The sequence below is a fragment of the Hyperolius riggenbachi genome, chromosome 4 (assembly GCF_040937935.1).
Source record: "Hyperolius riggenbachi isolate aHypRig1 chromosome 4, aHypRig1.pri, whole genome shotgun sequence".
Taxonomy (NCBI): Eukaryota; Metazoa; Chordata; class Amphibia; order Anura; family Hyperoliidae; genus Hyperolius; species Hyperolius riggenbachi.
In genome coordinates this window covers 431,873,828-431,898,656 of record NC_090649.1, presented here as the reverse complement: position 1 = coordinate 431,898,656, position 24,829 = coordinate 431,873,828, and the positions used below count along the sequence as shown (strand labels likewise).

Here is a 24,829-nt window from a genome sequence, read left to right as displayed (position 1 = left end):
TCAGTAAAGATTACTGACATTTTACTATTGGTATTAACCAGGGCTGTGGAGTCGGTACAAAAATCCACCGACTACGACTCCTCGGGTTAGGATTCCACCGACTCCTTGACTCCGATTCCTCTAATTTGCATATTACAATCTTGTTGATTGAAAGTATGTACTGTAACATGACGTGCATCTATTAACTGCCAACGCTTAGGAATTTTAAAATACAACTGAAGTGAGAGGGATATGGAGGCTGTCATATTTATCCCTTTTTAAACAATACCAGTTACCTGGCTAGCCGGCTAATCTTCTGCCTCTAATACTTTTAGTCCTAGACTAAAACTAGCCCTTGGTGAGAGTACTTGTAAAAGGTACAGACCGGAACAAAGAACATCTATCAGGCTCTAGGCAATGTAACTGGGTACATGTAAGAGTGATGTGCAGGTACTCTGCAGGGGAATGAGGGAATTCTTCCTCTATTACACATTCATGCACAATCTGCACTAGGTTTATGGGTGATAGACAACACCTCTGGGTTGAATGTGCACAATATTCTCAGTGGATTCCCTGCAGCTCTGTGGAGAGTGCATATGTAGAGTATAGTACTACTGTGTAACAAAGCAAACCTGAGACAGATGAAATTAAAGTTTTTATACACACCTGGGGCTTCCTCCAGCCCCCTTCAGGCTAATCAATCCCTCGCTGTTGTCCTCTGCCACCTGGATCTTCTGCTATGGGTCCAGGTACTTGAGCCAGTCGGGCGTAGTGCGCATGCACACACTCCGCCGCTGGGAGCGTACTACACCTGTGCAGCACTATTGCGCAGGTGCAGAATGTTCCTGGCTGTGGGAGCGGCATGCGGCCGGACAGCGCTGACTGGCTGAATTAACGGGACTTATGGCAGAAGATCCAGGTGGAGGAGGAGGACACGACTAGATTAGCCTGAAGGGGGCTGGAGGAAGCCCCAGGGATGTATAACATTTTTCTTAGCATCCGTCTTGGGTACCCTTTAATTTGTAGTCACCAAACCAAATTTTAACAACATATCAAATTATTTGATTTCATGAGCAAAGGGTGTGCATACATTTGCATAAATCAGAATCCATTATTTCCATCTCATTGACCATCTCTATTAGTAACATAGCTACACATCAGGCTTTATTCTTACAGTATAGATGTTACTTAGTGTATATATAAGAGATTCCTGTGTACACATCATATACAGTCACAATCAGATATGTATATCTGACTTAAAAATACGGGGACTGCTTTATTGAAGCAGCACAAGTATGTAATTTTGATTGGTTTATTTCATGTTTATGGACTAAGCACAGCTATTAGGCTACTTACACACCAAGACGTTGCGTTTTAGGGGAACGTTATGGTCGCATAACGTGCCCCTAACGCAACGCATGGTGGTGCGGGAGAGGACGGTAGAGTGAGCCGCGTTAGGCGGCTCTATCCGCATAAGGTATCCCAGGGTGGCGCTGATTGGCCGGCGGGACCATGTGATGCGGAGCGAGACACTCCGTATCACGTGGTCCCGCCGGCCAATCAGCGGCCGCCAGTGCAGTGCATATTAAGTAGCCATGTGCGCGGCTACTGTAGCTGGCTCTCCCCGCCTCCTCTCTGTCCCCCCACTGAGCATGTGCAAACAGTCTAACGCGGCTAAAGCCGCTAGAACGCACAGCATGCTGCACTTTCACTACAATGTGCAGCGTTACATGTAACGCAACGTGGGCAGTGTGAACAGCCCACTTGTGTTACATTGCTGTGCGTTGGGGGAGCGTTACAGGCTGCACTAACGTGCGCCTGTAACGTCCCTGTGTGGAAGCAGCCTAACTGTATATATAAATTATTTATGATGACTATTATCTGAGAAATAGAACATTTTATCATATTTTCTATTTTAATTACAGTTTAAATTCATTAGGATTCGGAGTCTGTGTATTTTCTCCCGACTTCAGGTGCCCAAAATTGCCCCGACTCTGACTCCACAGCCCTGGTATTAACTACCTGTAGTAGAATAATGGTAATGTTACCGATATTCTACTAACGGCTATCTCTGGCATCCTTTTTACATGTACTCCAGCAACTGGTGGTGTTTAAAAGGAAATAAATATGGCAACCACTATATTCCTCTAAGTTCAGGTGTGCCTCAAAGGACACTTGAAGCGAGAGGTATATTGAGGCTGCCATATTTTTTTCCTGTAACACCAGCCATTCTCGAGCGGGGTTCTGCGGAAGCCTAGGGTTTTCCTGAGAACCCTTCAGGGGTTCCGCAGCATTTTGTCACTTCTGTGGGATAAAATAGTCTCACTACCCCCTTTTTAGTGGGTCAAAGTAGTCCCACTGTCATTGATGCGCCTGGCGGATTAATCCCATCCGTGACACATCACCAAGCCCTCTTATTGGGCTATTTACCTACCTACCTGTGCATTTGATTTGACCAACGGCGGCAGCATTAGAGGAGGAGAGCGCCTCCGTTGACATGTACACAGCTTGGTCACTTACGTCTCTCCCCCCCACACCCACACAAGGCGACAGCAGCTGGCACCGTCATCTAATACTTCAGGGCATGGCTTAGGACACTTGTGGTGCTGGCTGGAGCAAGAAGCGCTGTGCTGTTGTTGCTCGGGGATGGGGGCTGTGCAATGCCGGGTGCTGCGCTGCTCTACCTGGAGATGCACTTTCTCAGCTGCCTACAGCAATGCCAGGCATGGCTCCCCAATTCTTTCTGCATCCCAGGTGCCCACTGCACCCCCACTTCACCCCTCCAGTGCTCAGAGCCAGGAGTGCATTTAAAGAAACTAGTGTAAAGTACATTTTTTTTGCGCTGTGCATGCTTCTGATGCAAGGGTGAGGCTGTTTCGTACAATACCAGTTGCCAGGCAGTCCTGCATCAGTAGTGTGTGAATCACACACCTGAAACAAGCATGCAGCTAATCCAGTCAGATTTTTCTTAAAAACACCATATCTTCATGCTTATTCAAGGTCTTTGGCTAAAAGTATTAGGGCAGAGGCAACTGGTATTGTGTAAAATTAAATACATATGGCAGCTTTCATATCCCTTTCACTTCAGGTTTGCTTTAAGGCAAATTCTTCCAAACCCACCTCTTCCCTCAACATTTTAATTCAGGTAAGCTATAAATCTGGCATATCCTTTTCTGCAGGTCAAAAGTCCTTTTTATCTAACAATGTTCAGTCAGATTATTTTTTACTTGGTGCTGTGTCTTCTTCTGGCCACTAGGTGATGCTGTACAACAGATGAAAAACCTGTATTATTTCAATTATGCCTATTGAAATAATACAGATTTTTCATCTGTTGTACAGCATCACCTAGTGGCCAGAAGAAACCACAGCACCAAGTAAAAAATAATAATCTGACTGAACATTGTTAGGTAAAAATGACTTTTGACCTGTAGAGACTGTTATTTTGGTGCTGCAGATAGTTGCCTAGAGAGAGAGAGAGAGAAAGAGGGAGCAGCAGTGTGACAGGTGAATAAATGATGCACTGGCCACTGCAGGCACTAAGTCCTAGTACCCACAGGCCCATTCAGATGGCTACAGTTGCTATGCATGAAAGACGCTACAAGCAGTATTTAATTGAAATGTACTTTAAAGGGAACCCGAGGTAAGAGGGATATGTAGGCTGGCATGTATATTTCCTTTTAAACAATGCATATTGCCTGGCTGTCCTGCTGATCCTCTACCTATAATACTTTAAGCCACAGACCCTGATCAAGCATGCAAATCAGATGTCTATCACAAATCTGACAATCTGACAATGCTTGTTTCAGTTGTGTGATTTAGACCCCACTGACCAGAAAGGCCAGCAGAACTGCCAGGCAACTGGTATTCTTTAAGGAAATAGATATGTCTGTCTCCATGGATTTCTCACCTTGGGCTCCTTTTTAAAGTATATTTATCCTTTAAGGACAACTATAAAAGTCAACTAAAATTCTAAATGCCACATATATTTCCAGTAATTATTAGCAAATAGCAATACAAAAGGCTTTTTTTTTCATTTTTTCATGTTTTTTGTGAATAAAATATGACATTTACAGAGAGCAGTTTTCACTGTGGGCATTACTATGGAGGACTGTTTCCAGCACATCCAGCATACAGAAACAATCTTAACTAGCAGTAACCCTGTGAGTAAAATGTGTTCAGAATGATAGAGAGCAGAAATATAGCTTCAAATGTGTGTAAATAATCATCAGCTGCAGCTCTGTGTGCCTTATTCTGTGTCTCTCCCTGTGTGAAGTAAACTGTTTACAGCCAGGGAGATCTCATTCTGAATGGGGGGGGGGGGGGAGCATCCAAGGGAGGAAAAGTACAGGCCCTTCTTTTCAGATCCTTCTTCTCTTTATCTAAAAATCCCTCAGCTGTTCTCATATGATATGTGAGAAAGCAGGCAGGGCAGACACAAACCGTAAATAATTCCTTTGTGAATAGTGACAGAGAAGTGTAACCTAGCTACATGGCATAGTTCTAGCATCTAGGCCGATGCCAACACAAATTGTGACAAACAGTTAGTAAACGAAGCATTTTTTTTCCACACAGGATGTGATAAAAGACCTCTGAAAAGCTTTTTAGTGTTGCTGGGCAAAAGTTCTATTGGTACATGGTGTTTACAGAAGAACAGTTACTTTGATAGTTGTTCTTTAAAAGACAACTGAAGTCAGAGGGATTTGGAGGCTGCTGTATTTATTTCCTTTTAAGCAATACCAGTTGCCTGGCTAGCCTGCTGATCATCTGCCTCTAATACTTCTAGCCATAGACCCTGAACAAGCATGCAGCAGATCAGGTGTTTCTGATATTATTGTCAGATCTGACAAGATTAGCCGCATGCTTGTTTCTGGTGTTACTCATACGCTATTGCAGCCAAATAGACCAGCAGGGCTGCCAGGCAACTAGTATTGTTTAAAAGGAAATAAATATGGCAGCCTTCATATTCTTCTCACTTAAGTTGACCTTTAACGCTGATCTTGATTGCCAGTTTTAAAAATGTCAAGGAGGATTATTATTTTTTCAGAGAGAAATAGGAATTTTACTTTTGTGATGTGATACTTGGCGCTAGTAAATAAGAGAAAAGAAAGAATGCTTTGTGTTGTGGGAAAGTCTGTGCAGTGCTTTGGGTGTGGTGCACTTTAGTAACACGCAGAGATCAGCTGTCTGTCTGGGTGGGCTGACTGACTCAGTCCGCTGGTGTCATTCTGCTCTTACACATCAGCATCAGGCAGTACATGTGAATGTCACTCTGCTGTATTATGATGGCACTAGGTCTGTTCTTAGTCTCAGGATGGGTTGTAAAGGGTTAGCAAACTTCCACTACTGTTTCATATCCCAGCAGTAGTGATATGTTAGCACATATTTTTTTTTATTGTAGTTTTGAGTCGGGTGCAAAGGGTTTACAGTTAAACCTTGGATTGAAAATAACGACAACCAGACTTATAAAAACGTCCTTCATAGAGCCTCTTAACAGCTCCAGGACGTTTTTATAAGTCAAACAGTGTTTCTGCTGCTGTGCGAGTGCACGTGTGCGCTCCCGCGTGTGCATGTGTGTACTCCGTGCGTGTGCATGTGCGTTCCCGTGCACGTGAGATTAGTGAGGAAAAAAACACCATAGAAAAAATACTCCTTCATTTCAAATAATATATAGTCACCATACTTTGTACTAGGGACATAATTAAAAACTTGTGGTAACCAGGATAAATAGACAGATAAAATGTGTGGGTTTTATGTACAGTAGCAGTGTTTATATTAAAACTATAGGGGATGAAATTGGAGAAATAGTGTATTTTTTTATTTATTCCTTGTTTTTCCCTTTAAAATGCATAAAAAATAAAGTAATTACTGAAAACAAATATCAACCCCAAAAAGCCTAATTTGTGGTGAAAAAAAAAACAAGATATAGATCATTTAATTGTCAGTAGTAGTGATTAAGCTATTAGCAAATGAAAGGGATGAGCACTGAAAGGTGAAAATCGCTCTTGTCCGTTACGGTAAAAACTGCTTTGGGGTAAAGTGGTTAAAGAGAGTCTGAAGCGAGAATAAAAGTCGCTTTTTCCCTTATATTCAGCTGGGGCATGTTTGCCCCTGCTAAAACGCAGCTATACCGTGGCAGAACGGGGGTCCTTTACCCCCCAAATCACCTCCGAGCTGTGTGGGGAGCGCTTCCTGCTTGAGGCAGGGCTAACAGCCGCAGCCTTGCCTCTCAGCGCGTCTATCAGCGCTGATCGCTGCCTCTCCCTTGCCCCTCTCAGTCTTCCTTCACTGAGAGGGGCGGGGAGGAGGCGGAGATCCGCCGCTGATAGACGCGCACAGGGCAGAGCCACAGCTCATAGCTCTGCCTCCATGAGCAGCAAAATCTACGACCAAGTTGGTAGTGGATTTTGCAGGGGGGGATTTGGGGTGTAAAGAACCCCTGTTCTGCTGCAGGATAGCAGCGTTTTAGCAGGGGCAAACATGCCCATGTTGAATATAAGGTAAAAAGCGAGTTTTATTCTCGCTTCAGAGTCTCTTTAAAGGGAGTCAGCAGTGTAAAAATACTCAAGAAGAGGGAAGGCTATAAAGCCTTCCGTTCCTCCTACAGTCCCCACATTCCAGTGCTGATTCCCCTGTTTGCAGTCCCAATGGGTCACATAGAGGCCCCGACTCCCTATGTTTATTGGATGTTGTGGGAGCCTAATGTTCCCCTGCTTACCAACATTTCAATAGGCCCCTATGACAGTGCCTGAAAATTATTTTGTAGGTTTTTTTTTATTTATTTATTTAATTGGTGGGTATGGTTCATGTTAACCATGTGCAGGGGGAGGGTTAAGGAAGGTTACCCGAATGGAAGGGGGCTGGGTTAGGAGGATTAAGGTTGGGGGAGGATTAAGGTTTGGGGGAGGGCTTGTTATGATTAGGTGTCTGGGGAGGAGGTGGCTAAGTTTTAGGCATTGGTAGTGGGAGGGTTCAGTGTGAGAATGGGTATAGGTGTAGTAAAATATTGGTATTTCGTGCCAATATTTTACTATTATTTTTTCCACTTTTACTTGTACAATGTTGGTAAATTTAACGATATTCTACTATCGACTTTTCTGGGCACTCAAATATCCGGGTGCCCTTTTTTGACGTATGCCACGCATGTTCCCGATATGCTCGCAAACCAAGGTTCCACTGTGGAACCTTTGTCAGACTATTGATTTTGGTTAATACAATTCCTGCTTTCTTTCTGTCATAGTGACAGTGCGGTGCCAAAAAGTAACATGTTCTCTTACATATTGGTAACACAGAGTCCTGGGGGTGACCTGACCTCAGAATATCTTCCTCTAGCAGAGCACAGGGGGCTTCTGTCTGTCTGATTATTCTCAGAGCCCAGCTAGACAGCACTGCTATTCTGCAATAGCCCTTAGCTACTCACTAATGTAGGGTGACCAAATGGTCCGAAGATGAACCTTGTGGCTAGAAAAACATTGGATCAGCTGACAACTTCCCAGTTCATTCAGTTCATTGCTTTCTCAGAACTACCACAGGGAAGAGTGCAGTCATTCTATAGAATTCTGATGCTATTCAGATAGCCTACCTAGGTCTTCATCTCTGCTTTTATAGAATACATTACATCCATATTCTTATTATTCTTATTATGTTAATTCAGATTCATCATTCTATTGTCTTGTCATATGAGTCTACACTATAGAACCTCCCTGTTTCGCGCTATTAGTGAGCTGGGCTTAAAGCAAACCTGAAGGGAAAATAAACTTATGATATAATGAATTGTATGTGTAGTACAGCTAAGATATAGAACATTAGTAGCAAAGAAAAGAGTCTCATATGGTTTTCCAGGAGAAAGAGTTAAAAAAAACTTCATTCGTTATTTATGCAAAATAGTTTCTCTGAGCTCTCTGACCCAACTGGGGGCGAATACAGTCCAGTTTTCTGAAGCACTTAAAGTGGACCATAACTCAGAATGTCCTCTGCTTTAAAATATACACAACAGCATAATAACCTTTAAACCAAGGCTGTGGAGTCGGAGTCGAGGAGTCGGAGCAATTTTGGGCACCCAAAGTCGGAGTTGGAGTCGGTAGTTTCATAAACTGAGGAGTCGGAGTCGGATGATTTTTGTACCGACTCCGCAGCCCTGCTTTGAACAAAAAACATTTCTTTGTTACAGCTGATACAAATGCTTAAATTAATCTCTAGTGTTTCTGCTTGCTAATTTATGGAAGCAGACATATTGTTAACAGTTTATGTTTTCAGATGAGCTTATCTGCTTATCTGCCATAGGCAGTCATGTGACACAGGGGAAAGATCAGATTACAACTTGTGATTAGACACAAATGAGGGGGAAGTGGGCTAAACTCTCGAAATACATACAGGGTGCATTTCTCTATGTTTTCCTTTCGTCTGTTGCAAGAGTTCAGGTCCCCATTAAACATAAAAGACACCGTGAGTGACAGCTTGAGTAGAGGTTTTACTACTGGAAAGTTCACAGGGTCATTATTCATGCTTTGTTTTAAAATTAAAAGACAGAGTTTGGTTTTAAAACTGCAAATGTGACAGGATGCAAGGTTATATATATTAAAAAAAACAAAAAAACTAAAGAGTATTATACTCTTTTCTTCGCTACTAATGTTCTATTCATTATTTGTACTATGCATACAATTCATTATATCTTGTTATGTCTAACACCCAGCATTTCAACTTTGCTTTAAAAGATTGCTTACATTTTAGAAACTATTATGCCAGATTTTTTTTTTTTTAAGCAGAAATTCACTGAATGGGTTAAACATGACACTTTTTAGTGTTGCATTTAACTAGAAATCCGCGTCTGTGCTGAGGTTTAGATACAAATGTATCTTTGTTTGGAATGCAAAAAGAACTCTGAAAAGCCTGTCTAGGAAGCCCTCTGTGCGCTCTGAGAGGCGTTTGTTTATTTACATTGTAAATAGATACATTTGTATCTAATGCTGGGGATACACGGTACGTTTCTGTACCGTGTATCGGCCAGCTGATAATATTCAGCTAGCCCGATCATGCCGCTCGGCTCCCACCCGATCCCCGCCGGCGGACAATGGCAGGGAATCGAGCGCTGATAACGAAGCTCCGGCGGGGACGAGTGGCAATCTATGCACGTGGGGATGCGGCTGGGGTTGATCCAGCAGCTAATCGAGCCGCCTGTCAACCCGTGTATTTTAGGCATAAACCTCAGCAGGGAAGCAGATTTCTAGCTAAATGCAACACTAAAATGTCATGTTTAACCCATTCAGTGAATTTCTGATAAAAAAAAAAATCTGGCATAATAGTTTTAAAGCTGTAAGCAATCTTTTAAAGCAAAATTGAAATGCTGGGTGTTAGACTGCTTTAAGTTTTCTTTTTGCTTCAGGTTTGCTTTAAACCCGTTGAAAGCACTGGAGGTGATATAGGGCTGCTGTACACAAGCCAATGTCCACACTCCTGAGTAACCAATGATCCAAGGCAGGGCTGTGGAGTCGGTACAAAAATCATACGACTCCTACTCCTCAGTTTATGAAACCTCCGATTCCAACTCCGGCTCCAGATACCCAAAATGACTCTGACTCCTTATGGCCCATACTCACGAGGGACAATTGTCGCCGCAACACGCGGGGCGCGCGTGTTGCGGCGACAGGTCGCCCGTGAGTATGGGCCGCGCGCACCCCGAACTGTCGCCCGGAACGGGTGCGCACCCCGAACTGTCGCCCGTCGCTGAAGTCGCCAGGCGATTGAAATGTTCAATCGCCTGGCGACAGTCGCCGCAACTCCGCCGCAGCTGTCGCTAGTCCGCGTGAGTACGCGGACTAGCGACTGCAACCTCCATTGAGGTACGCAGAGCTTCCGGCGAGCTTCAGGCAGGGGGAGGAGGAACGTCGGCGACAGCTTCCGTCGCGCCGCTGGTCACTCTTCCGCGTGTGTACGCGGAGGGACCTGGCGAGGAGCTGTCGCCGGCCTGTCGCCCACACGCTCACGTGTGCTGGCGACAGGCCACTTTTATCGCCCGTGAGTATGGGCCATTAGTCTAATACTTACCGGGGCTGTGGAGTTTGTACAAAAATCATCCCACTCCTCAGTTTATTGAAACCTCTGACTCCAGGTACCCAAAATTGCTCTGACTCCACAACCCTGATCCAAGCAAAATGATCGGATTGTCTGTTCATCAGAAGCTATTTCTGATGGAGACTGATCGAAAATCATTGATAAAGTCATTTTGTTTGGCCGTCAACTGATTGGACATGCAGGGTACAATGCACTACATGTTTATCTGACAGAATAAATATTGTTAGAATGAGAAGGACTAGGAGGCTGACCTATTGCGCTGCCTCTGCATACATTCGGCACCGGGTGCTGCTGTTACTAAAAAATTGTGAAAACCGGTCGGGCTGAGAGCGAGCAGCATTTTTAATGGCCCATACTCACGGGCTACATTTGTGGCCTGTCGCTAGCACACGGGAGCGTGTGCGCGACAGGCCGGCGACAGCTCGTCGCCAGGTCCCTCCGCATACACACGGCGGAGGGACCTGGCAACTGATGCGAAGGAAGCTGTCGCTGATGTTCCTCCCCCCCCCCCCCCGCCGGAAGCTCAAGGTATTCCCTGCTTGATGCTGTCGCTAGTCCGCATACCCACGCGGACTAGCGACAGTTGCTAATCGCCTGGCGACAGCAGCGACAAGCGACGGTTCAGGGTGCGAGCCCGTGTTGCGCCTCATACTCACAGGCGACAATTGTAGCCCGTGAGTATGGGCCATTAGAGTCAAACTTGAGGTATTCGTACCTCTATGGTGGGAAGCAGACATTGCCTGTGATCAGCACCCGCTGATGTGAGTAATGTTTATGCTTGGACACTTATATTGCCTCTTGAGGAAGTCCCCCCCCTTTTCTTTGTGTCTCCTCACACATGAGTGCTCTGTAGGCCTGGAGGCGGGGTCGGACACAGACATGCACAGAAAACCTATTGAGTGCAAAATGGGGTTTCTTTTACACTTTAATGCCTCATGCATACGTACGGGGATTGTCATCTGCAGGGATCGGGACGTTATCCCTTGGTATGGCAGTTCGGAGCAGAGTCCTATAGAGATGCATCGCTAGCCCGCAATGGAGTGGGCGGATTGAGTAGGGGAGCAATGCCCTCGGCCTGTTCTCCGACAGTCTTATCTCTCACTGACACATTAAAGTGAGACGAGCACCATGTTTAGCACCCATGGCATCTCAATGACACATTAGAAATGCATGCCTTCAAGTTGTCTCATAATTTAAAAAAAAATTCCATTTTACCTTTCCTTTTTACATTTAAAAGTCAGCAGAGGTTTTATTAGCCTGCTTCAGCATGCCTGCCCAACCATAGAGGTTTCCAGCAGCTAAGGACTGTCACAGGAGCCCTAGTGGCTGACCGCACTTAGCCTTCTAAACGGTGCCAGCGCACAGATCGTGCGAACTCTGGTCGCAGTCAATGCGCAGGAACCGTTAAGAATTAGCCGCAGACAACTCAGAAGGGAGCCTGTGAGACACGGGTGATTACAACTTCACCCACTGGTTCGGAGTAAACTGCCACCACCGCGGTTACCATGGGACCGTGGAGCCCACTAACTGACTAGTCCTGCGAATAAAACGGTTAAACACACGATATTCTGTCTAGCCAACAACAAACAAACAGTAGCGTATCTTCAGAGACCCGGGATCAGTTCTGTGTGTGCTGATAAGCAGGGTAGCGGACAGTGAATGACTTGGAGAAAGTCGTTTATTCACGCAATATAAATAATTAATATATACAGACAATTATTTAAATCACAATTATTAAGACAGTAATAGCCAGTATAAAAAATTAAAGAAGGGAGAAAAATACTTAGTTCTTGGAAAGATGTCCTTTTTGTGGGAAAAATCAGAGTTCTGGGTTTCAATCAAGGTTCAGAGTTCAGACCAGGTGGATGCCAGCATATCCTCAAGCTGGCACCGATGAGTTCAAGATGTTTTCAGGGTGGAGGACCCTGAGTTTGGCTCCTCTGCCATTCTTATGCCCCTGATTCAGTAGGAGGGAGTGAGGGCGGGGAGCCACACACCCCCTTAGAAGATGAGATGAGCCCTCCCCTTGTCCTGGGGACTAGAAATCATATCTACCCGTATATGGGCTCTATCTCACAGAACCGTACAGGTCAGGGCAGATTTATTAACATTTTCAGGTCTGTCTCGATTTACCCAGCGCCCTGATACCAGACATGAGGGGTGGGACCCCTGTGGTATCATCAGGGCACTTTCAAACTGCCTAACTGGCAGTCCTTACCTCAGAATGTTCTGAAACTTCCTCAGAACCAGCACCGGGGCTCATGCTACACTTCCCCCACGTTTGGCGAAGCTGCCATATCAGGAACCCCAGAAATATGACAGATCTGGGAAGTTATGGATTATGCTATGAGACTCAGGTTTATTCAGGATGTGTTCTAGCTGCTAACAGCTGACTTCCCTTTGATCTTTACCAGTGAGCAAGGTGTCAAGACCTCCCGGAGATTCGTAGCCTGCCTGGCTGCACCTAGGCATCCTGATCACCCTTTGGTTAATTAACATCTAAATGAGATCAGCTAGGTGTCACCTGGTTCCCAGACCAGAAAGGGAAATTGTGCCTTCCACAGGGAAGATGTTCAAGCTAATTAACACCTCCCCCCAGGCTTTCACTCAGCTAAGACAGATCCCCCAGCTGTTCCTAGGCAGAGGGATACTACACATCAAATCTTGGTTCTATTGATCTGAAGCGCAATCGATGCAGGGAATCGAGTGCGATCGTTCTTTTCTTCACGGGCGGTTCCAGGACGCGCCTGCGGCCCCACAACCGTCCGTGACAAGGACTAATTGAATTGTTTTATTGCACACATTAGCAAGAAGTAAACCATACCTTTCATCAACAGAGAGGGGTAATTAGCACAACTGCTTCAGAGTTTATCCAGAGGGAAGGTATGAAGATAGCATCTGTGACTTCTGTAAATAAGGGCAGCTAGAAGGGGAGGGAGAACATGGCAGCTCCTATAGCTATTAGAAACCAGGAAAAATTCCAGGGAAAAGGAGGGTGCTTAGTTCCCTTTGAGGAGTATCTGGGGCCTCTGTACACACACTAGATTCTTGCCAACAGCGACCCTGACAGCCAACCTTGGCTGAGTACCATCTAGCGCGTTCACAAGGCTTAGGGCATAACAAAGGTTAGATGATACATACTGTAAATAAATTATACGCAGAAACAAGACATTTTTATGAAAAAAACTTTTTTTTACATATACTGTATATCTAAAATGCATCCACAGACTATAGTTCTGCTTTCAAAACCGTAATAGTTGCCTGATTGCTGTAGTGAGTGATGTGTGGTATTGTTCATCTCCTGGTAAACTATTTTCCCATTGTTATTCCATCCACCTGTGTGCTTATATCATCACTTTGTCCCTGTAAAGCCAACAGTTTTAGTGAGTGAGGATCAACCCCCTAAGGTGTTGCTTTACCTGCCCCACCATGTTCTGCTGAGTAATGGAATGTGAATGTGCCTACTACCTCTGATATCCTGTCTGCTTATTACAGGTCTCAGGTCTGGCCACTGTGATATCATGTCTAACAAATTTGTGGTGAAGGTAAGAACCAATTATTACACAAATCACCATGTGCATTTTTAAAGACGTTATCATTTTCAATTTACACGCAGCAGATCTTGTCTAGATTTCACATACAGCAATACAGCCCTCTAAACAACTATGTAGCATTGGAACCTTTAAAATACTTCTGTGTGTGTTGGAATAGATTTGTGCTCCAGTTCAACAGTTTACTCCTATGCACCACCAACCCAGACATAGTTCCCAGCTATCCCTCTTTTAGAACCCAATCTGCTATGTGTGCATATGTGCTGAAAATACTTATCTTGAGTGACACTTTCCCCAACTTCTAAATTCCTATCTTTCTGTATTTAGGAAGCATGGGCGGCGCTATAACCCCCCCCCCCCCCCCCCCCCTGCTCAAATGTAAATAAAAGCTGAGAAATGTTTTTTCACCACATTAATGCCTCTTGTACATAGTCTACCTATCTCCTTCTGATTGTTGGATGTTTTACAAGCTGAAAGCTTACTGTCTTTCTTTTAAATTGGCCAATAAACTAGAGCTTGTATTTTACAGACAGGAAGTTTTGAATCCGGATAAAAATCCAGATTCAAAAATACCTGTCTGTAAAATACAAGCTCTAGTTTTTCCTCTCCAGCTATGCTTAGCTACTAAGATGAGGAATTACACACACACAGCGTTGCTCTCCCCCCTGCCTTTTATTCCTCCCCTTGCGTGTGTAGAGTCATCAGACACAGGTTGGGGGCTGAAATTCTTTATCTGTCCACACAGAAGCAGCTTGCTAGCAAGTAAAGGCCCATACACACGTCGGATTTTTGCAAACGACCCGTCGTTTGAACGTTCCGTCGTTCGCTACGTCAAATCCGGCGTGTGTACAGACTATGGTTCGGGTGATAAGACTGGTTTTCAGCGATCCGCCCGGCGGATCGCTGAAAACCAGTCTTGTGACCCGAACTATAGTCTGTACACACGCCGGATTTGACGTGCGAACGACGGAGCGTTCAAACGATGGGTCGTTCGCAAAAATCCGACGTGTGTATGGGCCTTTAGGGTTAAAGCATGCCGGCCAACTAGCCAAGTACGTCTGTAGGGAACTTGTCTTCAATAATAGCACCATTATTTGGACAATCTGCTCCATTCAAAAGCCTCTAAGTTCTGTTTCTGATGTTTACATTTGATTATTATTGCTGAACTATTTAGCCTTAATTTTTATCACCTGCTTTAGGGAAAAAATATCTAAAGCTTGCTATACAAATTTTGATTTTTGATCACCCAAATGGGCCCCACCAGCCAGCAATCGTGCCCCCTTTGTGCCCCCCCCCCCAAAAAAATTATTGAAGCTGGTGTTGCCACTGTTAGGAAGTGCTAGTATATTCAGAGATGTACAGTACATTGCTAAGGGATGTTAGTTGCAGGCATTGGGTCAGCGAGCACAAAATCATGATGCAGGAGAGGAAGAGGACTCTCCAGTTAACCACTTAATTACCAGCTAACGCCGATTTCCATAAAAACGCGTTCCATGTCAGTTCACGGCGGGGGGCTCCGTGAACAGCCTGCGAGCCTCCGATCGCGGCTCGCAGGCGAAATGTAAACATGCGGGGAAGACATCCCTGGTGTTTACATCGTACGGTAAAGGAGATCGGCGGTCCCTGGCCTCTGATTGGCCGGGGATCGATCCCATCTGATAGGCTGAAGCCTATCAGAGGCGGTACAGGACGGATCGCTATCCTGTACCGCCCATAGAGAGAAGGGGGAATAGCCCCGCTAGACCACACAGCGCGGCGGCGATCAGACCCCCCAGCAGGACATCCCCCTAGGGGGGTGTAAGGCTTGGTGGTGTATTCTCCACAGTCAGCATGCAACGCATGAGCTGGCGTGGAGGAGGTACACACACTAGCACCAGGAAACAGGCTATCCCTAGTATAGTGGAGGGGAGGACTGACTCCAATAGGAGATTGTGGCGCACAGAGCCGGTGCAGATCTGACAGCCACAAACAATGCTTTCGTTATAACGTCTCAGCGCAAAGTAGCGCTAAGCGCACAAACCAGAACTGAGGAGATCAGGACAGGTAGACAGAATGAACGCTTGCTAGCTAGCGGCTACTTAGCGACAGCAAGCGTCCAAAACCAGACAGACTGGAATGAGGCAGCCAATGCGATGCGGCGATGGCGTGCCTCACAAAGACAGGACAGGATAGTCAGAAAATAGCAGGATTAAGATAGGTGAACGTAACACAGATAAATATACAATAAGTATGTTTTCCTAGCGTATTACAATTACAGCTATCAATGAAACTATTTGTAACGTCTGACTAACATATGTATATATCGGCAATGAACCGATATATGACATAAGCAGGAACGCTGACTAGGAATGGAGTAACACAGGGAACAGGACTCAGAAGGATTCGCTATCTCTTCGCAGAGATGAACGCAATCCACAAACAGTAACAGAACAGGATTCAGAAGGATTCGTTATCTCTTCGCAGAGATGAACGCAATCCACAAACAGGAACAGAACAGGATTCAGAAGGATTCGTTATCTCTTCGCAGAGATGAACGCAATCCACAAACAGGACCAGGAACAGGATAACTAGCTCAGCACGGGTGTTCACGGAACGCGCAAACTACCAAAACGTGCTGGAAAACTGACTAACTGAACACAGGAAATAAACAGTTCGTGTACGTATATATCAGCAACACTGATATATCAACGTAACACAAATACAAGGAAAATAATAAACGTGCTGGTATGCATATATATTGGCAATGAACCAATATATGATGCAAAGACCAGCAAAGTATCTTTAACAAGAAACACGATCGGGGGCTAAAGCGACAGCAAGACAGGCTTAAGCTGAAGCTATGAAAACCCAAGGAAACCCTGCAGGAAGCAGATCTTTATACTGAGGTCATCCAATGGGAGCAGACATGCAGATTCCCACACAGGTGAATGATAATCAGTCACAAGCTGACAGCAGGGAAAGACAGACAAAGCTATGCAGTTTGCATGGAAATAGATCAGAACTGCCTGAGCTGCAGCACTACTACTTCCAGCAACAGCTGCTGCAGCAGCGATCATCACAGTACCCCCGCCCTTAAAAGCGGATTCCAGACGCTTTTCAAAACTGAAATTCCCAACAAAACAGTCCGACTGATAATTCATGATGACCGGGACAGCCCGGCAAGACCGAATTCCAGAATCAGTCCCCACAAGACTGGACCCATCAGAACCAGAACCTACAGAACCATGCCCATCAGTACTACAAGCCCCAATGTGACACCCATCAGAACCATGATTTCCAGAAGAAAGCCCTCCGAAATTCCCTGAGCGATACCCACCGCCTTCCAGGAACCGTTCAGAAACGCCAAAGCCTTTGCAATGCCCACCGGTACTGTCTTTACCAACACAAAACCCACTGTTGAACCAGTCCAAGGCACCAGGACAAGTTTTCTCAGAGACCTCCCAGAACACCTTGAAGCTCCAAAGAGATCCCCATAGGTCAGAATGCCCCTTAGGCTCACATGGAGAACTATCAAGAACCCCTATGGAACCTAGGGCAATTCCCGAGTCAGGGCCACAAGGACAAACATCAATATCAGGGCTTTCAGGGACCAGAACCATCTCTGGGCATGCAGGCAGACTGGCAACATCAGAACATGTTCCCACTAAGGAAGCATCAGAGCACGCTAACACCTTAGACACACTTGGGCATTCTGGCACACTAAGAACATCTGGGCACACTGGCACAAGAGAAACCTCTGGGCACGTCAAGGAACTGTGAGCCTCAGGGTCAGCCAAGACGGGACCAAAACCAGGACCGGCCAAAAAAAAATCATCATGACTAGACTTCGCAACTACTGGATTTTTACACGAGAATGCAGGATCAGACTTAGATGTCGCTGATTCCAGCAAAGTCAGTAACAAATCAGATTCAGGGGCACTAACAAGACAGGACAAATCTTCTGATGTATGCACTGAACCAGATAGGGACTCCACAACTACCTCTGGACTGGACAGAGACTCATTTAATATACTGGATTGGAGCTCATGAGGCGCTGCAGAACAAGTCAGCATTGCAGCAGCCCCCACTGGACTAGGCAAAACTGAGGAATTCCCTGGACAGGAAGGGGACTCTGGAACCTCTGCCACAGCGGCCAGAGAACCAGAATCTTTCAGGATACAAGGCAGGGTTTCAGGAATGCTTACTAAATCAGACTGAAATTCTGAGACTTCTGTTATTTTGACCAGAGAATCAGAATTATCCATGTTACAGGGCAAGACTTCTGAAACATGCAGAGGACAGGGCTGGAGTTCCTCGGCTGTTACAACACTGGAGAGGGACTCAACAACATTGGTTAAATCAGACTGTGTACAGGGCAAGGTATCTGACACACTTGCTGACGAGGACAATATTTCAATGGCTTCTGCTTTGCTGGGCAGAAATTCATCAAGTTTTATTAGAGCAGACTGTAATTCCAAAACAGCTGCTAGACAAGTGAATATTACTGCAACACCAACTGAGGTAAGCAGTGCCTCAGACCCTTCTGCTAGAGGGTTTGAAATATCCAAAGTACTGGGTGAAGCATAAGACTCTGCGACCACAGCTTCACTGGACAGGATCACTGAACAGTCCATATTGCAGGGCAAAACCATGGAAGCACCTGCTGGACAGCATAATGATTCTGTGACCTGAGTTTCATTGGAGAGATCTACAGCACAATTCATGGTACAGGGCAAATTTATTGGAACATTTTCTGAACAAGGTAATAATTCTGCGATTTCAGGTTCACAGAGCAGATGCTCTGAGCTATTCACGAAACTAGAGCGAGGTGTAGAAACAGGAAGATCAAGACACAATGTTTGCGCATCTGAATCACCATTCAATTGTAAAATTGTAAAATTCAGATGCTGGGGTTCTGAGATTTCTGGACAGGATTGCTGGGACTCGGAAACTGATGTAGTGCATCTATTGGCATCTGCTGGATCAGACAGGAGTTGAACTTTATTAACACGGGTAATTTCTGCAGAAGTGTTTGCAGAGACAGGCAAGATTTTTCTGGTGTCTGTTTCACTGAAGAAAGACTCATGAGTACTGGCTAGGCTGGACTCAGAAGTCAGCAGGACCTCTGGATTCTCTGCTGAGAAATTTGTGCAGGGCAAAGTTAAGAAAGTATCAGTGGCTTCTGTTTTACTGGGAAGTAACACTGAGTTATCCATGGTACAGGGTGGAGTTACAGGAACATTCACAAGACATGGCAGGGACTCAGTAACTGGAGAAGTGGGACAGTCTCCAATTGACAGTGTGTCTTCTCTGGTATCAACTGATTGAATCGCATAAAAATCATCCAAAATCATTTTCCACACATCGATCAATGGAGCCACAAAGTCATACCCACACACACCAGTTTTTATTAGGTTATAGGCAGACTTAATGCATGCATTCAATACTAATTCACTTTTTGCACTGTAAAATTGACAAAATGAACTTGAATCATTCTTCCATTCATTGACCAGAGCTTCCATCTCTCCTTTCTCAAATGGAGGATTCCAAGCATACTTAACAGGCAGATCACAGTTTGCAGATATGATTGTGGCAGGGACATATATTGGGTTAATTAGCAGGTGATTGGCAGATTCCTTATTCTTAAGAATCTCTAATACCTGTAGCAAGTGTTTAACTGTAGTGTATGCAAACTTTCCTTGCTTCACAAATAAGTTGATTTGTTCAATACTCTGTAATATCTCCTCATAATCATACTCAGATAATTCTTTTAAACAAAAATCTTTATTTTCCCTAGCCAGTGATGAAAGTTCATTAGTAGTTTCATAAGTCCATTTAACTCCCCTGAAAGACAATTGCATTTCATTATCTGTTAATGGCAGAATCTCATTATAGGTCTCAGTCGCTAAGGATAACGACTCTGCAGATTGGACACGTTTTTTAGAACGTTTGCGTTTTGCCTTTGACCTTGCGGTTTTTGATGATTTATTCAAAGCTGCAGGAAAATTATCAGTAACACTTTCTGCTTGCTGCTCATTCTTGCAAGCAATTGAAGGAGCAGCTGATTGGCCTGCTGCCAGGAGTTCATTTAGAGGAAAAGGCAATGGATCTATGCGCAACCAGTTATGGATCACAAACGCTAGAAATTCCAGTGGTCTCTCATTCAAATCGGAATGATTGAGAACATCACATGCCCACTGAAGCAATTGCCCTTTAAACAAAATATAAACTAGCTGGAGTGCCCAGGTTGAAACAGGAGTCGCTTGGAGATCGGGATTGGCCAGGAACCTGGCACATTCAGAGAAAAACTCATTTTCTGTTTCAGAGCTAAGTTCTTCAAATTTCTTAAAGGAACAGGAACCATAATTAACAGTGTCATACTTTCTGGGAATCCCCCCCACAATGGGGATTGGTAATGGGGTTTTCATAATGTAAGGCTTGGTGGTGTATTCTCCACAGTCAGCATGCAACGCATGAGCTGGCGTGGAGGAGGTACACACACTAGCACCAGGAAACAGGCTATCCCTAGTATAGTGGAGGGGAGGACTGACTCCAATAGGAGATTGTGGCGCACAGAGCCGGTGCAGATCTGACAGCCACAAACAATGCTTTCGTTATAACGTCTCAGCGCAAAGTAGCGCTGAGCGCACAAACCAGAACTGAGGAGATCAGGACAGGTAGACAGAATGAACGCTTGCTAGCTAGCGGCTACTTAGCGACAGCAAGCGTCCAAAACCAGACAGACTGGAATGAGGCAGCCAATGCGATGCGGCGATGGCGTGCCTCACAAAGACAGGACAGGATAGTCAGAAAATAGCAGGATTAAGATAGGTGAACGTAACACAGATAAATATACAATAAGTATGTTTTCCTAGCGTATTACAATTACAGCTATCAATGAAACTATTTGTAACGTCTGACTAACATATGTATATATCGGCAATGAACCGATATATGACATAAGCAGGAACGCTGACTAGGAATGGAGTAACACAGGGAACAGGACTCAGAAGGATTCGCTATCTCTTCGCAGAGATGAACGCAATCCACAAACAGTAACAGAACAGGATTCAGAAGGATTCGTTATCTCTTCGCAGAGATGAACGCAATCCACAAACAGGAACAGAACAGGATTCAGAAGGATTCGTTATCTCTTCGCAGAGATGAACGCAATCCACAAACAGGACCAGGAACAGGATAACTAGCTCAGCACGGGTGGTCACGGAACGCGCAAACTACCAAAACGTGCTGGAAAACTGACTAACTGAACACAGGAAATAAACAGTTCGTGTACGTATATATCAGCAACACTGATATATCAACGTAACACAAATACAAGGAAAATAATAAACGTGCTGGTATGCATATATATTGGCAATGAACCAATATATGATGCAAAGACCAGCAAAGTATCTTTAACAAGAAACACGATCGGGGGCTAAAGCGACAGCAAGACAGGCTTAAGCTGAAGCTATGAAAACCCAAGGAAACCCTGCAGGAAGCAGATCTTTATACTGAGGTCATCCAATGGGAGCAGACATGCAGATTCCCACACAGGTGAATGATAATCAGTCACAAGCTGACAGCAGGGAAAGACAGACAAAGCTATGCAGTTTGCATGGAAATAGATCAGAACTGCCTGAGCTGCAGCACTACTACTTCCAGCAACAGCTGCTGCAGCAGCGATCATCACAGGGGGGCAAAAAGGGGGGGGAAATCTGGTCGTCCTGCCTGAAATCTGATCTGTGCTGGGGGCTGAAGAGCCCACCCAGCACAGATAGTAGAAAAATCATGCGGTTCTTTTTTTTTGTTTGTTTGTTTTTGTTTCAATCGTTTTTATTGAAGAAAAATTTTGAAGGAGAGAGAACAATTTTACAACATGACATTGCAGTTATAGGGGTAAGCAAAAGCAATACAGTCATTTGATGCTAAACTTATTGTAACTTATACAATCATAGGACACTATTTATCATATATCACATAACTGAAGGATTAAACATTAATTCCCAGGTGTAATCAGGCAAAATGTCCGGGATGCAAACTTGCAGGATAACCCGACATCCGTCACTAGCCCCAATGGGGTCGGATGGGGACTAACCAACTGTATCTTGTCCAGTACCTTTGGCCATGAAACCTGTCTTCCAGCGAAGTCCGGTTTTGCTAACTAGCTAGCACAAGCATTGATCGAATCAGTTAGGTACTAACTGCAACAATAGATATAGACTGTAAACTGGAAAGAAGTGACTTCGTTTTAATTTAGTGGTCATTATAATATCGTGGTATGAAGATCTAGCATCCATAACTCCACAGTAAGATCTAAAATAAAAGGGATTCAGCGGATAAAACAAGGTGCAAAAAGAAGTTTAAAAGTGTAGGAAAGTAAGGATAGAGAAGGAAAAGGGAAAAGTCGTAGAAAAGTTGTAGAAGTTCCGGAGACGAGGGATGCCCCAGCTGATCCTCCTTATACAAGTTATCCTTGCTTATGAGAAGTAACCATGACAAGGTCATTGATTACGCACCATCGCTATTTGTTCAGGGTTTAGTAAGTAGGTTATTAATGGGTCCCAGATTTTGTGAAACCTTTTCATATTGTCATTCATTCGGGCCCTCAATTTCTCGAAGAACAAGATATTGCCGAGCCTGTTCTTGACCGCTTCAAATGAAAGAGATTGGGTGTTCCAGGCTGCCGCTATTTTGATTTTAGTTACAGTAAAGATAAAATTGATGAGAATATTTTGAGTAGGGAATAGATTGGGGTATGGGCAGCCTAATAGGACATGGAGAGGATTCCGCAAAACTGGGGCATTGATTAGGGATGATGCCCAGGTACAGACCCTAATCCATAACCTTCTTAAAATCATGCGGTTCTTAAGTGGTTAAGATTAAACTATACCTGTGACAAGACAGGATTTGAAATTTGGATACTTTACTCACTAGTGGGAAACCTCAGGATGGTTCAAATACTTCTCAAATCCCCTTCAAGCCCCTCCATTGCTGCCCCACACCCTCTTCTTCTTGTTTCCACACCCCTGTCCATGTGTGAGCTTATCCATACTGGGCATGTGCGTGTTAGGCCCGCACACTCCCAGTGGAACGAAGTGCTCATGGAGAGCTTTTTTCCTTGGAAGGTTTTGGAGCGAGAGGGTCGGGCTAGTCTCCGAACTCTCCAGAGGCTTCCCACTAGCGACATCAGTATCTTTTCTCTCCCTTTTTTTTGTTTTTGTTTTTGTTTTTTTTGTTTCTACTTAATTTTGGTTTTAGGCATGCTTTTGAGATCTATGGGGTGAAAGTATACAGTTGATGAGGGTTGGTGGTGATAGAGATGAGCTGCCCAATAATGAATGGTAGTGAGGAGAATGTGTAACAGTCTTTCTTTGCTGGTGCTTGATCCAGTGAGCGGTAATACAGCTGCCACCACACCCCATGCAGGTGTTCAATCACTAAATTTAATGACCGATTACACTGTCATAAAGCGTGCAATGTATACCCCTCTGGTCTGAATGGCCGCTGGCAAGCTGGGTCTCTATCGATCTCTCCGCCCATATACCATGCAATGGAATGAAGCTAGATAGTACATTACCTTCTTAACCGTTTAATAGGCCTGAATGATTTTAGAAAAAGATTGAATTGTACGATTTCTGTCAGAAATTGCTCCGCACCCGGTCCACTCCTCCAGTAAGTTCTGTTCCCATTCGGCTTCACTGCATTGTATTGCTACGCAGTGCGCCATGGGGAAGAGGTGAGTGTTGCCTAGCAACGGTGGCTGCCAGTAAGTGATGTCACACTTCCTGGTACGAGCGCCGAACTCTCACTGCCTCTTCACCGCGGCTCACCGTGCAGCAATGCGGTGAAGCCGAATGGGAATGGAACTTACTGGAGGAGGGGACGGGAGCTGAGCAGGTACCAGCAGCGAAAACTGCCGCAAGATTGTCTTGCTGCTGCACACGATTTTTGGTTTATAACCAAAAATCGTTTAGACCTACCGTTTAATCATACAAATACAAATAAAACTCTCAACTTTTAGAATAGTATGTCCGGTTAGGGTACATACAAAATAGCATGAGTCAACAGAGACTTTCCATCCACTTGTTGTGATCGGCTCCATTTCCCTGTCTCCTCGTCATCCGCTCACAAGCATGCTGGGCGCTCTATTCTATTGTGGCAATCCCCGACCGGTTTTGCTCTGAAGGACAATGAGTAGGCAGGTTTGAAGCAGTAGGATATGAGGGACTATTGAAACATGTCGAAGGATGGTTGGAGGTCTTCTAGGCTTTAGGTTCTCACTATGTGGTACATATACTCCAGAGGGTGCTTAGCTTGCCACATCTAATATAGTAAGTACTGAGATTAAAAGATTGACTTATCAATATATTAATGTACCTGAGCAAAGCTTTTCATTGATCAAAAGCATAAAGGGATGTTAAAAAAGCATATATACTGCACTGTGTAGTACTCCTAACAAATCTGTATGTCAAGGAGGTTTGGAAGATGATGCTGTGCATATGATTTTTAAAGCTGATACAAATTTGTTTGTTTGTATGCAGCTTGAAATTGGACCAATCAGATGCAGTTGATGCCAGTTGATGATGCAGTTGATGATGAAGTATTTGGATTGGCCCAATTTCAAGCATCATACAAATCACTAAAAAATTGCAACTACTGTACTCAGAAAATCTCTTCACTGCAGTTTATGTGAGAGGAGAACATAACTAGCAGGAGAGCACACAAACTCCATGCAGATAGTTTCGTGGCCCATATTCGAACCTGGGAATGGCTTTGTTTAAATGTTTATAGAAATGAATCGCTGATGGCCAGATCCTCACCATAAACATCCTGAGTCTACCTTCTACTTCCTGCTCCACCATCAAACTCACCTCTCCCTAATAGGCCAAACATGGCCTCTGGCAATGGTGTAATCCAGTCAGTGGTAGGCAGGTCTGAATGCAATTCCAAAATGCAGCCATTCCACTCTAGTGATTCCAAGGAAGGGTCCGCACTCAAGCTAGTTGAGTGTCAATTTTTTTGCACACGACAGACAGACACACACACAGACAGACAGACAGACAGACAGACAGACAGACAGACAGACAGACAGACAGACAGACAGACAGACACACACACACACACACACACACACACACACACACACACACACACACACACACACCCTTACGCACACCTACCTGACCATTTGCAAACGATTGTTTTGGTGCCAATTGGGTCCCCGTTGACAAGCCAGATAAACATGTACA

The 24,829-nt window shown here is 44.7% G+C and overlaps 1 protein-coding gene across 1 annotated transcript in view; it reads left to right on the top strand.

Moving 5' to 3' along the window:
- The window catches only part of SLX4IP (SLX4 interacting protein), a 259,813-nt gene that overhangs the window by 20,605 nt on the left and 214,379 nt on the right, over window positions 1-24,829 (top strand). Inside the window, exon 2 of the mRNA XM_068232488.1 lies at window positions 13,543-13,592. Coding sequence (XP_068088589.1) covers window positions 13,569-13,592 — 24 coding nt within the window. The 5' untranslated portion in view covers window positions 13,543-13,568. The remainder of the gene's footprint in view (window positions 1-13,542; window positions 13,593-24,829) is intronic.